Raw genomic sequence first — 15,904 nt, 5'->3', positions numbered from 1 at the left:
TCTTTCTTTGGATCCTTTGTCTCATCCCCAGTTTCCTTTTCCCTCCTTCCTCTTTCTTTATAGGTATCTGCTCAGTTCCTAATTCCTCCCTCTCGCCTTTCCTTCGTCTGTCTCCCCCTCTGTCACTCCCTCCTTACCTCACTCTTCTTTCTCCCTTCCTGTCACAACTTTGTCTTACTTTTTTCATTTGTCATGTGTTACCTTTTTTTCTCCATTACTCTCTCCGTATTTCTTTACTTGTACTAAACCCAATTCCTTCACTGCTTTCTTTCCCCAGTAATAACTGCAGGCTCCTTTTTCTCTCCCTCTCTCCATCGCTCCCTGTCACCCGAAATCTCTACTTTCAATCCGCTCTTCCCACTGTCTTTCCCTCCCTTCCTCTCCCTCCCCTTGTCTTTCCTTCTTAACATCCCCCTCCCCTTTCTTGCCCTAAAAATTAACCTATTTTCTTCCCATCCGTAATCTCTACTTTCTCTCCGCGAATTTCTCTAATTTCTCTATTTCTCTCCCTCCCTTTTCACTTGAATGTCATTCTCAATGCTTTCGTTTTAGTTCATTCCCTGCGTCCTTGCCATAATAACGCACTTTCTTCCTCCTCCCTGTTACCTTGTCTCCTTTTCTAATTTTTCTCATATCGTTCTCAGTATTCCGTTCCGTAGCTCGCTTTCCTACTTTCTCCCTTTGTTATCCCTATTTCTATGTTTGCTCCATTCCAATTTTCTCTCAGCTGTCTCCCCTTTTGTCTCTGCTTCCTGTCTCCCAGCCTTCCAATTCACATCACCCTTTTCTCTTTCCCTTTCACACTGCTTGAATTTCATTTCACTTCTCACCGTCTCTTCTTCTCACCCTTTGTCTCTTAACTCTCGCTGTTCTCTCCTTGCCTCTCCCCTTTTTATTTTCTCTGTAACTGCCCTCTCATTTCTCATTATTCCACTCGCTCTCCCTCTCGGCCTGTCGCTCCCTGTCTTTTAACTCTCTGTCTCTGTCTCTCTCTCTCTCTCTCAGTGCAGTATTTTCCCTAACTTTGTTTATGTATATACTGTACTATTTTTTTATTAGTTGTTCGGACTATACGTAATTAGAGAGGTGCTTGAAGTACAGAAACTCCTAGCTGGCTGTGAGCGAGAGCATGGAGGGTACCGGATGGAGTTATGGGGTCGGAGAGAAAAGTAGGGGGGGTTGGGTGGGAGTGTGGGACTATGAGGAAGGGAGGAAGAGGGGGTAGCTCTCCATCGAGCAGTGTTACAAACGACTTAGTCCACAGAAAAGGAAACGAACTTATTCCGACGTCTGTACATTTACTTTATATCCCTAACAGAGATTTGTTTTAAGCTGAAAATAATAATAGAGGGATGCCTTCAGAATGAAAACAGGATCACAGTTCTATCCCTCAGTAGCGAACCACAATGCTTGAAGCCCTTGCAGTCGTGTGACAAATTTCCCCCTTTTACTTATGTTACTTGCAGATTAATTTACTCACCCTAAAGGAAACACTTCGAGCTGGAAGGGTTAGATACAGCCTTTATTAACCATTTATTTTTAGCACAGCCTCAAATGTAATAAGATCATTGGTGGTGGACTTGACTAAAGCAAAAACTCCCCATCGGATTGAACGAGTCTGTTGGGTATGAGTAGGGTGGAACGTTGAACCTGAGTCTACAGGAGACGAAGTAATGATATAAAAGTATGCTTGACCTTGTCTTGTACGGAACCTGCCTTGCCCTTTTCTGTGCATTCTTAACTCATGCAACATCATTTCTGTCCTACTCTACCCCTCCCTGATATATCCTATCCTATTACTTGTCTGTTGTGACGTGCCCTGCCATGCCTCTCTTTGATCTTCCTAATCTTGACTTTCCCTATCATAACCACATCTGCGGCATGCCGCATCCATCCTTTATCCATTCTTCCCTGCCCTGCCCCACGACGCGTCTACCTTGCCTTGCCCTGCCCACCTGTCCCTGATCTACCCTACCCTGCCTTCTACTGTATCTCTGCCCTATCTTATCATAACTTTACGATTCTCTACCCGCCGTACCCTGGTGACCAGTGGGACCTGACGTGTGAGAGACGGGCCCTGTATTCAACCACACAGGCGATGACGCAGGCAGGAACCTTCTTCGGCAGCATCTGTTATGGGCACGTCCTGCATAGGTACGACTGCGTCAGAAGTCTGCCGTTATTCGCACTCAGTGCATATCCGTCATTTTCCTCTCTTATGAACAGTAGCAAAGAGACTCATCCCCTGTAAGAGCAGAAAACCATACCACGCCCCTTTCAGCCTAATCATCTTTGCCAACATAGAATATTGAGAAAAGGTGAAATATAATGCCCACTTTTGTCCCCATCTGTATAATATTTATCCCTTACGTCATCTTACCTGGTTAGGACACAGGTAGGGATTCCACATGTCCTCTGTGTAGCCTAAGCTGAATAAAATCTTCTGACATTTGCTGGAACTTATGCAAAATTTACATTACACAGGTTTGGAAGGAGAAAGGGAGTGCTGTTTGCTTGTGCATTGTCAGCGCTGATTGGCTTCCTCATCACAGCGGCACCAAACATAGAGACTTACATCTTTCTCAAATTTCTCTTTAGTGCTGTTGATGTTGGCGGCTACTTTGGCTGCTTTATTATTGGTAAGTCACACACACACACACACACACACACACACACACACACACACACACACACACACACACACACACACACACACACACACACACACACACACACACACACACACACAATTTTCATCGTCATTATCACCTTATCCGAACTTTACAATTGCAGACACACTCGTTGGAAATGAAAATAATTTATCACAGCTCATGTACAGTACTAGCCAAACATTAGCAGCCAGCCTTATATTATTCCGGGACGTACGAGGGCCTGAGACTAAGCTAAAGTAGTTCAGTTTACTAAAAGACGCAGGAGAGCACACTGACATTGCAGAAAAACTTTTGGCCACCTCTTGGATTCGAACCGCGTGTGTTACCAATGGTCTTCCTCCGACCAAAGACTTCGTTACCACCGTCAACTGAAAGATAATACCATTGCTAGAGTAAAATTTTCTGACGGTGGCTGAAAAATGATACGTGTGTCCAAGGTCGGAAAAGTTTCAATTCCTCAGCAGCATAAGCTTGTGTATTAACTTGTTGCTGGAAGCTGTCCCAATTTATTGCTTAAACTCCCCTTGTTGGACATACTGACCTTTTTCTTCCTTAAACTCGGGTAAAATTAAATAAACTAATGACACTAAACATTAAAATAATTGTAATTGATCAGAACGGTCCATCTGACACTGAAATCTGCATGCAGACGATGTTTTTTTTTTTCCTCTTCCATCTTCATTTCTCTTCTTATTCCGAGACTTTTCATAATAAGGTCTCAATTACCTACCCGGATCATGATACAATATATAGTGAAACAAGAGCCAGGGAAAAATGAGAATAAAATACACTTCCAACATAACAGCTGAATCTCCAGCTGGACACTCGATATGGCCTTGTCATCTGAAATAACCTGCCACCTTTTGTAAATAGGAACCATGCACAGTTGCTTCATTTCTCTCCAATAATATAACGTTAATAATCAAAGGCGGCAAAAATATATTCTACAATGGTTCGTGGCAGTAAATATACTCTTATCCTTGTATGGTAGGATAATGGTTCAGGAGAAATGTTAGTGGTAGGTGGGGACGCCCATCATTCACCCACTTAGTGTAGTGGTAGTTTGTTTTTAGGGTGGCTCTACATTAAGTGGCATGCCAAATAATTTTCTGTAAACCAGGATACCATTTAGAACGCTGGGTGGTAACCTTATAACCAACCAACATGTGTTCCCTACATGGCAACAAGTGGGTTGGGGGAGGATTAGTGCCCCTCCCAGGAAAACAACTAACTAAAATACGAACAAGAAGCCTCGGAGCAGGACTGACCAAAAGGTGACGACTAAGGACCGAACAAAGGACATGGTACGGATTGCGACGTGGAATGTAAGGGGTTCAAATGATGAGGTGAAACAGAGATTGTCCAGGTACTTGAGGGTGCGAAAGTGGATGTATGTGGATTAACCGAAACTAAATGGTAGGTGAGAGTGTGAGAGAATGGGAGTATGGATGGGGTACATGCGCGGGAGTAGGTGAGAATGAGAGGGCAAAAGATGGAGTGTGTATTGTAAGTAACAGATGGAAGGAGAATATAAGAGAGTATGGATCAGTTGGCTCAAGGATTGGGTAAGATTGAAAGTTGGACTACAAATGTGGGCGATTGTGTGCATGTATGTGCCAATGCAAGATCGTGCAAGCAGAGTGAGAGAAAAGTTCTGGACAAATGTGGAAGCGTGCATGGAAAAGTTTGAAAGGAATGAGAAAGTGTTTTTGATTAGAGATAGAAATGGAAAAGCAGGGAATATGAAGGTGGATGGAGTAGTTGGTGAGTGGGGTGTGCCTGCAGAGATGGATGAGAATGACAGTGCTTCAGTGGACATTTGTGCCGGGAGGGGGTTGGTGATAGCCAATACTCTTTTCAGACCCAAAATGATCCATAGGTATACGTGGCGAGTGATGAGAAGGGTGGGTGGTGAACTAAATGAACGGAAGGCAATGATTAATTATGTGTGTATGGATGAAAGGATGAGAAAGTGTTTAATGGATGAAAGAGCATATAGAGGTTGGGGGGTGGACTTTCTGTCCACCACTTGGTGATGGTGAGAATGAAGGTCTAAATGAAATGGAGAAACAGAAGAAGGGAAGGACAGGAGGAAGTAGTTCATACAAGGAGAGTGAAAAGGTCACAAGGGGATGGAAAAAAAAAGGCGGAATATAAGAGAGAAGTGGAGGAGCGATTGGGTAAATATGGTTGGAGCAGATGGGAGACGTGGAAGGTGTGTGCAAGATATGCACAGAAGAAATCTGTGCAGCATGTGAGGTGGTGAGTGGGGTGAAGAGAAGACAAAAGGGGATGCAAGGAACAGCATGGTGGAAAGAAGAGGTGAGACAGGCTGTGGCACAAAAGAAGAAAGCATATAGTAAGTGGATCAGAAACAGGAGCGTGGAAGAAGTTGAGAGACTGATGAGAATGTTATATGTAGAGAGGAAGAGAGTGGTGAAAATATTAGAAAGATAGAATAAGAAGAGAGTGGTTGAGGATTTTCGAAGGAATTTGAGTGTAAAGTGGAGGGAATGTAAGAAAATGTTCTGGAAAGAGATAAAGAAAGTTAGACTGGGTGGCAAAGAAGTAGGTTGGGGAGTGAAAGATAAAAGTGGTTGATTACTAGTGGAGAAGGGAGAAAAAGTGAGCAGATGGAGGGAACACTTAAACTGTTGAATATAGATAATGAAAGTAATGCGAGTATAAGTGGCTGGGGAATGACTGGGAGAAGGAGGGAGGTGAGAAGGGAGGAAACGATCAGTAGGATGGACATTATGGAAGTAATGAAAGATGAAATGGGGAAAGCCCTAAGAATTGATGGAGTGTGTGGTGAAATGCCGAAGCATGGGGGAGAGATAGCAGTAAAATGGATATGGAAGGTGTGCAGATTGGCCTGGAAGGAAGGTAGAGTCCCGAAGGATTGGAAGTCAGGTATAATTTTCCCATGTACAATGGAAAAGGGGGAAAAGAAGTGTGTGGTAATCATAGGGGCATTTGTCTTCTTAGTGTAACAGGAAAAGTATATGGTAGGATACTTATTAGCACCCTAATAACAGAGGAATTAGTAGGAGAAGGACAGGAAGGTTTTAGGAAGGGAAGAAGTTGTGTAGATCAGATATTCATCCTTAAGTCTTCGGTGGAAAAGTTTCTAGAGAAGGGAAAGAAGTTGTATGCAGCTTTCCTGGATTTGGAGAAAGCATAATTATGACAGAGTGGATAGACAAGGAATGCGGAAAATATTAAGAATAAATGGAATAAATGGGAAGTTGTTGAATGCCGTGAAGGGTATGTATGAGGGTGCTACAGTTGCAGTGTGTGTGAGTAGTTAACTAAATGAATTTTCTGTCTGAATGTTGGACTGGAACAGAGATGTGTCATGTCTCCATGGTTGTTCAATCTGTATATGGATGGGGTTATAAAAGAGGTACAAAAGAGGGCAGTGGATGTTGGAGCGTTCCTAAAGAGAGAGGGCAGCATTTGGAAACTCCTTGTACTGTTGTTTGCAGATAATACTGCATTGTTAAGTGAAGAAGAAGGGGAACTGCAAGGCTTGGTAAATGAGTTTGGGAGAGTATGTAAGAAACGGAATCTAAAGGTGAATGTAGGGAAGAGTAAAGTTATGGTCTTCAAGAGAAATGACATCAGTGAATGTACAGTACAGTGAGGTTGGATGATGAGGAAATGGAAAATGTGAGTGCATTTAAGTACTCGTATAGTGTGATGAGTAAGGATGGAAATTTCCAGAATGGCGTGCTTTATAAGGTGCAGCAAAGAAGAAAGGTTGCTGGTTCTTTGAACGCAGTAATAAGAAATGGGGAAGTGAGCATGGAAGTAAAAAAGTCACTGCATGACAGTATTGTGATACTAACTTTAACGTATGGAAGTGAAGCCTGGACCTTACTGGAAGGACAGAAGTCAAGAGTGAGAGCAGTGGAAATGAGTTATTTGAAAGGAGCATGTGGAATCACATGGAGAGACTGACTGACATATGAGGAACTGAAGGAGCGTTGTGGTGTGGATTTGGATGTGATAGAAAGCGTTTGGAGAAAAACACTGAGGAGGTTTGGCCATGTGGAGAGGATGGAGAGCGAGAGAGTAACGCGGAGAGTGTAATGAGGGAGGTGGAGAGGTGGAGAGGAAACCGGAGGCAGAGGATGGGATGGAGTGGAGAGTTATATGAGAGGGGGGTGTGAGCTAGGGGGAGGGCAGTGAAATGGCGGGAGATAGGACGACATGAAGGCGATTTGTTAATGACCATCCCTTGCATGATTAAGGCGTCTGGGAATAGATAGATAGATACTTGTACTTGAACGCAACTGGAATAAATAATAATAACGGCAATGATTATATTTAGACAAGGAAGAGATGAAGAGCTTTAGTTCTTGGAACAAACGTTATAAGGGAGCTGATTTTCATACCTTGCGTGTGCTCTCGGTGTCAGACATTCGAAATGTACTTAAGAACAGACAAAAAGAGACGGAATTTCAGAAAACATAATGTTACCAGATTGAAGACGGAAGAACTACGAAGTTTTCAGAGTAAGAGGAGGGGCAATGCTCACACACTGCTAGAAGTAACTAAAGATGGGGACAGATGATTGTGTTATATCAGGACGACTGAAGGATCTTCCGCCATTCAGGCAAAGGTACACTTGTAATGTCTTTAAGCTGTAATGTGTAAATCTACATTCAAGACGATCTTATGTTGTTCACCTCTATAAACATCAGATGACACAATGAAACAGCAGTTTGATTTTATACATTTTATGCGTGCATTATAATCATTTAGACAAATGCTTTGAGCTGCCCAAATATTGGAGTTCTGTTATTGCTAGTGCATCACAGCGCACTTTTCTATAGACTATAAACTAATTTGGCTGAAAAAGTGTTAACATCCTTTAATTTTGAACTACACCTATATAAGCATTTTTTTTTTTTTGTAACAAGATCATTCTCCTGTCAGCCATGGAGGTGAGTTCAGTGTCACAGCGGACTTATGTTGGGTCATTCTACCCTGTACCGTGGTCGCTGGGCTACATGATTCTACCTGGTATAGCCTACCTGGTGAGGCCCTGGAGGTGGTTGCAGGCAGCCTTTTCACTGCCACTCCTTTTCACTGTCATTTACTACTGGTGAGTGAAGTTGCTGTATTTACCTGATCCATATCCTGAGGAAAATGGCTGAACGAACTTCAATTGCAAATCAGTTAGCCAGTGAGCAGAATGTGTTGAAATCTTGTGCGAGCACAACTAAGCTGCCGCCTCATGTAATGCTCACATTTGCTTCATAACCAACATAAAGAATCTGGAACCTTGTTTACACCATCACACTTTCAGTTTCAGGATATGGCTGTGCGTTGCCATGACTATGAAGACGCCATAATGTATAGTGATTAATGAATGGCTTAACAACTAATAATAACAAATACTGAACAGAATTTGTGGCTGTAATGTAAAGCTAATTCAGTATCGCTATGTAGGGTGCTGCCAGAGTCACCCAGGTGGCTGATCCTTAAAGGGAAGTACAACAAAGCCCTGGAGCTGCTGAAGCGGGCAGCAGCCATCAACCGCACCACTCTGCCATCACACCACGCCATAATCAAAGCCATGGAAAACATCAAACACAAGGTAAAAACACTGTCTCTCTTGTCAACATTCTGGACATGTGAGTGACGAGATGCTTTCACCTAATGGCACCGATATAACAGGCCCACTGTACTGCCTGGTCATAAAAACTTCCCTCACCTCGTATCCAATCCCTGGAAAGGTGGAAAAAATAAACCAACCTGGAGTCCAATAAGTCCACATTCAGGTGAGACAGTGACCACAAAATCATAATGGACACTATCAGATTCAAGGTACTTGTATACACTCTTATCAGCGACATGAACAACATCATGACACAAGACACAAAAGCAGAATCTTGAATAATGTTACGGACAATATCCAACAACAGACACAAGGTACTAATATATACACTCTCATGAAAGCCATGATCAGTGATAGACACTAGATACCAACATATGTCCTCTTACCAATAGTATGACCCACTCCAGTCACATGGTACTGTAATGACATGGACATTATCAGACACAAGACAGTGTAGTAACCTAGACACTATATTGATCGATACTGTTTTAAGATTGTATGGACTTGATGGTAGGTTACTAAAAGGAGTGAAAAGTTTTTATGTAAATAGCAGAGTGTGTGTAAGAGTGGGAAATGCTGTGAGTGATTGGTTTCCCGTGAGAATGGGGCTGCGACAGGGATGTGTGATGTCGCCTTGGTTGTTTAATATTTACATGGATGGTGTTGTGAGGGAGGTGAATGCAAGAGTTTTAGGTGGAGGTCTGAGTCTGGTGAATGTTGATGGTGGAGAGTGGAATATGAAGCAGCTGCTGTTTGCAGATGATACTGCACTGGTGGCTGATTCGGAGGAGAGATTGAGACAGTTGGTAGAGGAGTTTGGAAGGGTGTGTGAAAGGAGGAAATTGAAAGTAAATGAGAATAAGAGTAAAGTGATGAAGTGTACGAGGTTGATAGATGGTAGGGGGATGAATATAGTTTTGAATGGCGAGTTGCTTGAGGAGGTAGAGTGTTTTAAATATCTAGGGTCACATGTTGCTGTGGATGGAACAATAGATGCTGAAGTGAAGTTTAGAATAAATGAAGTAGGGAAGGTGCTGGGAGGAATGAAAAAAGTGTTTAGATGTAGTTCGCTTAGAATGGATGTAAAGAGAAGGCTGTATGAGGGTGTTGTGGTACCGACTGCGTTATATGGGGCTGAAACATGGAATATGGGTGTAGCAGAGAGGAAAATTTTGAATGTAATGGAGATGAGGTGTCTGAGGAGTATGTGTGGAGTGATGCGTATGGATCGAGTGCGAAATGATGAAGTGCGAAGGAGAACTGGAGTTGTTCGGGAGATAGCTGGTAGAGTTGAGCAGAGTGTGTTGCGATGGTTTGGGCATATGGAGAGAATGGATAATGAGCGATTGGTGAAAAAGATAACTAGATCTGATGTGAGAGGTGTAAGGCTGAGAGGAAGACCACGAATAGGATGGATGGACAGTGTGAAGAGAGTGCTGGATGCGAGAGGGATGTCTGTTGAGCAAGGAAGAGTGGCTGTGCGTGACAGAAATAAATGGAGAGAGATTGTGAATGAATAAGTGATTACGCAGCCCTGAGGGGATATTCTCCCGCATTTGGTCTGATCAGTTAGTCAGGTCAGGTGCGGGTAAGGGGATAGGTCGGTTATGATGTGGCAGGGGTAAACCAGTTCTGCTGTCTGGCCCTGCTGTGGATGTCACTGATTGCATTGCGCAGTTGACCCTTGTGCAGTGTGGTGCGGTGGGGATCTGTCCGTTCTCCCCTTTGGGGCTAAGATGCGAATGAATGTGTTTGAATGGATGAGTAAATGGGAAGTGTGTCGTCCTGTCTCGGCTACCTCCCTTTCCTTGGGGGAAGCAGCCTAGGTATATAGATAGATAGACAAGTACTCCTCACTTAACGATGAGGTTGTACTGAACAAGAAGTAATATAACGTTAATTGAACATGTATAACAGCGTCGGTGGGGATATACTACAGTTGGTGGCAAGACTAGAGCCTACTTTGCGGTACTTTCACATAAGGCAAGTACACACCACCATACTTAAGTTTATAGCACCTAACAAGAACATACTGCCACTGGAAGCCACTGTACATAAATTTTTAGTCTGGAGTATAATGAAACCATCACTGTGAAACCTCTCCAAGTCTGAGTACCAGGACAAGTTGTCATCATTGTCCCCCTTGAGACTGAAGGACAGTGGTTGTTTGATGACTGACCATTTGTTCTCACTCCCGTTATTGGCGTGAATGCTCTAAAAAACAACACAGGGTGAAAAATGTGGAGTTCTATGCATGGTCGTCATGATGACTGAAAAATTGTGGATTAAGATATTCTAGAAGCAGATGACGCATAAATTTATGTTTCTCTGAGGCATCGTTATGTAACCGTCGATGACCGAAAAAAGGGTCTCACCAAATTGGAAAAGTTAAGTTAAAATAATGCACACCAGATCATCTTTCAACAAAAGAGATCTATACTAATATGGACAACATTAGAAACAAAACAACTTTTTGTATAAGCTTTGTGCACTGAGTCAAATAATTTAGAGCAGTGGTGCCCAAACTTCAGGTGTCGTCCCAAATGAGGGTTGCAAAGATGTCCCTCAAGACTGAAAGAAGGTCTTCGAAATACAAAACAAATGAAATCTTTGATAGCCACATCAACCCCAACTTTATTCATCATCCCGGCATGTCCAAAAAGGTTTCCTTTGTCTTTGAACACATTTCTCAGCCAATACAATAAAGTGATGTCAAACACAGATTTGGGAATTCCACGAGCCATGGTTTTCAACGAGCTGTTATATAGCGCCAGGAAGGATGAAAGGATGTTATAATAACAGTGCTCTATCTACCTATCTTCACTGGTCCCAGAGGAAATTAAAATTCACTAACAGCAGGCACACCGTGAGCATCACTACTAATATATATATATATATATATATATATATATATATATATATATATATATATATATATATATATATATATATATATATATATATATATTAATTCTCAATAGAAAACTTATAAGGCATCTTTCCTAGCACAACCTTCTTTCTGATCGTCAGTACGGGTTCCGTCAGGGACTGGCGATCTTCTCACCTACCTTTCAGACTCCTGGTCATCCTCCTTTCGGGACTTTGGCGAAAGCTTTGCCATTGCACTTGACATCTCAAAGGCTTTCGATCGAGTCTGGCATAAATCTATAATTTCCAAACTTCCATCTTACGGTTTCTGTCCTATCTATGCCTTCATCGCTAGCTTCCTTTCTGGTCGTTCTACTCGTATAGCCGCTGTTGTAGGCTGCCATCGTTCTTCTCCTAGATCTATCAACAGTGGTGTTCCTCAGGGCTCTGTCCTATCACCAACTCTCTTCCTTGTATTCATCAATGACCTTCTAAGCTGTACATCTAACCCTATCCACTCATGCACTGATGACTCCACCCTTCACCTTTCCATACGGTTCCCGCAACTCCCATCTCAGCAGTTATTTCAACAAACAAGGGATGAGGCTATGGCACACCTAATGTCTGACTTGGCTTGTATCTCTGACTGGGGTAAAAATAATCTGGTTGTTTTTAATGCATCTAAGACTCAGTTCTTACACCTATCAACCCGACAAAATCTTCCACAGGTATACCCACTAATGTTTAATAATATTCAGCTTAATCCTGCATCATCCTTGAACATGCTTGGGGTTTCATTTACACGGGACTTATCTTGGAAAGATCATATTACATCTCTTGTAAACTCTGCTTCCAAAAGATTGGGTGTGCTACGCCGACTCCGTTCTTTCTTTACCCCTGCACAATTGTTGACTCTATACAGGGGTTTTATCCGCCCCTGTGTGGAGTACAACTCTCATGTGTGGGGAGGTTCCCCACATACAGCTCTTCTCAATAGGATGGAGTCAAAAGCTTTTCGTCTCATTAACTCTCCTCCTCTTTCTGACTCCCTTCAACCTTTGTCTCTTTGCCGCACTGTTGCATCTTTATCTCTTTTCTGTCGCTACTTCAATGGTCACTGCTCCTCTGAAGTGTCAGCATGCATTCCTCCACCTCTACGACGGGCGCTTAGCACCCGTCTAACAGCAAACTCTCATCTCGTTTCTGTCCAACTCTCTAATGCAAGAGTTAAACGTTACTCCCAGTCTTTCATTTATTCAACAGATCAACTCTGGAACTGTCTCCCTCTGTCTGTATTTCCTGCTGCCTATGATCTCCAGTCTTTCAAACGTAGTGTGTCCAGGCATCTCGAATTGAATGGATCTTGAATTTGGCTCTCTATTTTATTTTATTTTTCTCTTGGAGGGAACTGTTATTGCGGGCTCATGGCCTTTGGTTCCTTCTTCCTCGCATTAAAAAAAAAAAAAAAAAAAGCAGGGGGTGGCTCCATGTTGAATTTCACTCGTGACCACCCAACATTTATTCATATGTAAGCACGTTCTTGTGTTTAAATTTGTTTGATAATCAGGCTTTGTATCGAAAGAAGGCATCGCTTTATCGGAAGTAGTAAAACAAAAATGCCATCGTTTTTTTTTTGCCATGAAATGAACTTGATGCTTCGATAACTAGCTTGATTATACATTCAACAGCTTGCGAGCGGCAAAGAAAGCTAGTGATATGAAATCGATATTTGTCTTCTGAAGGCGAAAGAGCTAGTCCTGTAGCACTGCAATTTTTCGTCTGGTATGACTCTCCATACAGGAGGCTCCAATCGAAGTTCATTGCACCGTACGGATCAGTAGTCAGTGGCATCAAAGTTAATCTCAAGTAGCGTACTGTGAAATGCCTCTTCGAAGAAATATTAGTAAGTGATGGTCTAGCCACCCAGAACTGTTTCTTTCTGGAACCTGCGTCTTCAGATTGGTTTCTCCCAAAACTTGAACCTACAGCAGTTCAAGTCCAACTCTTACAAACTATTAATGAACTGAGGACACCTGTAGTCTGGTGTATGGATTTGTTCAAAATTTGTTTCCCTCCCCTGTTTATCTGGAAAGAGAGAGAGAGAGAGAGAGAGAGAGAGAGAGAGAGAGAGAGAGAGAGAGAGAGAGAGAGAGAGAGAGAGAGAGAGAGAGAGAGAGAGAGACAGACAGACAGACAGACAGACAGACAGAAGTACTCTATGGACAGTCCGTTCTCGAATTTGTGGACATTCACCCACTAGCATGGCCAGCAGAATACTTAATGTGGGCGAAAAATGCATTGCGACTAATTATCTTACTGACAATGTCACGACGATGATCAAGCAGATATCTAAAAGCTTCCATTGATGGCGAGGACCATCAAAGCCTGATGGCACTGATTTACTTACCAACCAGACTGGTACATAAATTTTTACAACTTACCCAAGTAGTGTAAGTAAGGTGACTGAAGTCCCTTGGTAACAGTATCCAGCCTCATCAGTCTACAAGCAGTTGTTAACCGGCCACAGTGGGCTAAGTTAGAGGACCAGGACAGAGTTTTCCCAGATCTTCACCACATTAACCATTAGTAAGTGCTCCACACATTTGATACATATACTTCTGTTCAGTACTCGTCTGAGATATATCCATCTGTGGCAGTACAGGACCAGGTTTTGGCTCAAAATCTATGACAATTATATTGCATTTCCTTAGGAAACTGCTAACAGGTCCTCGCAATGTTCTGGGTCCATGCGTCACCCCATGAAGCCTGGTGAATAGGTTGCGATAAGGTAGTAAACTGATGAACACTGCAAATGTTTCTTTAAATGTTGCTCTAGTAATCTTACAGTCCCTATCATTACCAGTGTTACGGCAGTTCAATCTCACCCAAGTGCAATAACTTTTTCTTAATAATTACTGGATAAAGGGAGTTCCCCGTAAATGCTCTCTGCAATAGCAACAGTTTTAATCAGGTTGGAGTAACATGACCATTAGCCACTGCAAGTTGAACCTAGTTCATCTGTGAGAGCAGTGTGCTCATCTTTTAATCTTGTGGAGTAAACCTTATTTCACCTTCTTTCCATAACGCATGTGAAGTAATTTCTACAGTCAGACTATAATCCGAGACTTGTTGCCGGTACTGAGCTGTCAGTTGCTGACAGTTACTCCCAAAACCTTCCCTCTCGTCTAATTTTGTGATCTGCTACTACAGATCAATCACAGTGATCAATTTCCCCAAGATCTTGAAATACAGCTGAACAAATTCCTGCACCTGTTCGATCTGACAGACCTCATCTGCAACACTCTTTTGCCACTGTTGGAAGCTTTATTCTCTTCTCAGGGCAGATTCATTTCTGAGATTCTGCTTCAGGAAGAAAATGATTTGAGCCATTATCTGAATCAGTGACACTCTTTACATAAGTGAATGTTTGATCCACCAAAGTTTATAACAATGCAGAAACATGTTTCTGTTCTCTCCTTTTTTTTCTCCATCTTAATTCAGTTCTTCGATGCTGACACATCTAATGTTCCAGTTACCATCTTCCTACTAGTATTCTGGTCAATTTAGAATTCCTCTTCGTTTTCTAGAAACTTTCTTTTCCTTTTTACAGTGGCATGTGGGAAACTCAAGACATTTACAGGAGGCTTTAATTATGAAACTCTCTCGGCATCTTCCCTGAATCTTTCCAATAAATCGCCATAAAGTTTGTATTCCTTTTCTCTCCTTCAGTGGCTTAAAGTGTTATATTTCTGGAAGCATTCCTTGTTACGTGCGATGACCCGGTATTGATATGTGGGAATACTTGCCCTTTTTCCAAACTGCTTCCACGTGTAATGACACGCTTGAGACAACATAATTTGCTAGAGATTTTTTTTATTTTTTATTCCATACTGAGTAATCTGATGTCTTGTACGCAACACAGCTTTCATTATAAGCAGATATACTGTACATTCTGAGTCAACTTTCCCTGGGGACCAGATGGTGGATTTGTGACACTCTTCTGTGTTCTCACTTTTGCTTTAGTTTTGCCTGAATATTACTTGCTGCATTTTTATAAGCAGTGATTAAATCATTGTAATCCTGACCTTACAGAAAGAAAACAACTGAATGATGCTTCAGTTACACCTGTGTTGCACCAGGAAAAATGTAAAAGAATTTAGGTATATGGAGCCTTTGGGACCAGTGAAGATTATAAGAAGCAGAGATCAAGTTGTTATGAGTAGTTACTAATATGTTGTACCACATTTTAGGCACCCATATCTAATGATGTAATTATAACACTCATGTTTTTCATTCCCATCCTAATAATGTACATCACTCACACACTTCAGACACACCCCAGATATGCCACAGACGCAGCTTAAGCTCGCCACCAATACCCTCCACCCTTGATCACACCCTAAAAAACAGTCCAATGGCTTCAAGTTGTCATATTCCATCCGTCGAGAAGGTTCAGAGACCCACTGAGTGAGTGAGTGAGTGACAAGGACACACAAGAAATGGCCATGCATATGGTTGTGCTATTTCATTCATTCACTTACTTATACAGAAAAAGTATAGGCTGTTATTTGAAAAAGCAGTTATATTGCCAATGCACTAAAACTGAGGAAAAACCATAACTTATATGAGAAGTAAAAACTTTCAAGCAAAGCGCCCGGTAAGTCACTGGCACAAGCACGAGTACTTTCTAGGCAGTAACTAATACTGAACTTTATCTTAACATCATTCACTTAAT

General features: G+C 42.1%; 1 protein-coding gene across 1 annotated transcript in view; it reads left to right on the top strand.

The window, feature by feature from the left end:
- The window catches only part of LOC145406340 (solute carrier family 22 member 3-like), a 44,035-nt gene extending 30,089 nt beyond the window's left edge, over nucleotides 1-13,946 (top strand). Inside the window, exons 4-8 of the mRNA XM_080277502.1 lie at nucleotides 2,051-2,154; nucleotides 2,485-2,639; nucleotides 7,617-7,785; nucleotides 8,133-8,280; nucleotides 13,881-13,946. Coding sequence (XP_080133628.1) covers nucleotides 2,051-2,154; nucleotides 2,485-2,639; nucleotides 7,617-7,785; nucleotides 8,133-8,280; nucleotides 13,881-13,946 — 642 coding nt within the window. The remainder of the gene's footprint in view (nucleotides 1-2,050; nucleotides 2,155-2,484; nucleotides 2,640-7,616; nucleotides 7,786-8,132; nucleotides 8,281-13,880) is intronic.
- Nucleotides 13,947-15,904: the final 1,958 nt, after the last annotated feature.

This window comes from Coenobita brevimanus, chromosome 70, assembly GCF_032717465.1.
Source record: "Coenobita brevimanus isolate Jiangsu-jjx chromosome 70, ASM3271746v2, whole genome shotgun sequence".
Taxonomy (NCBI): domain Eukaryota; kingdom Metazoa; phylum Arthropoda; class Malacostraca; order Decapoda; family Coenobitidae; genus Coenobita; species Coenobita brevimanus.
The sequence above is the reverse complement of the archived record's forward strand: the minus strand, read 5'-3'. Positions and strand labels throughout refer to the sequence as shown.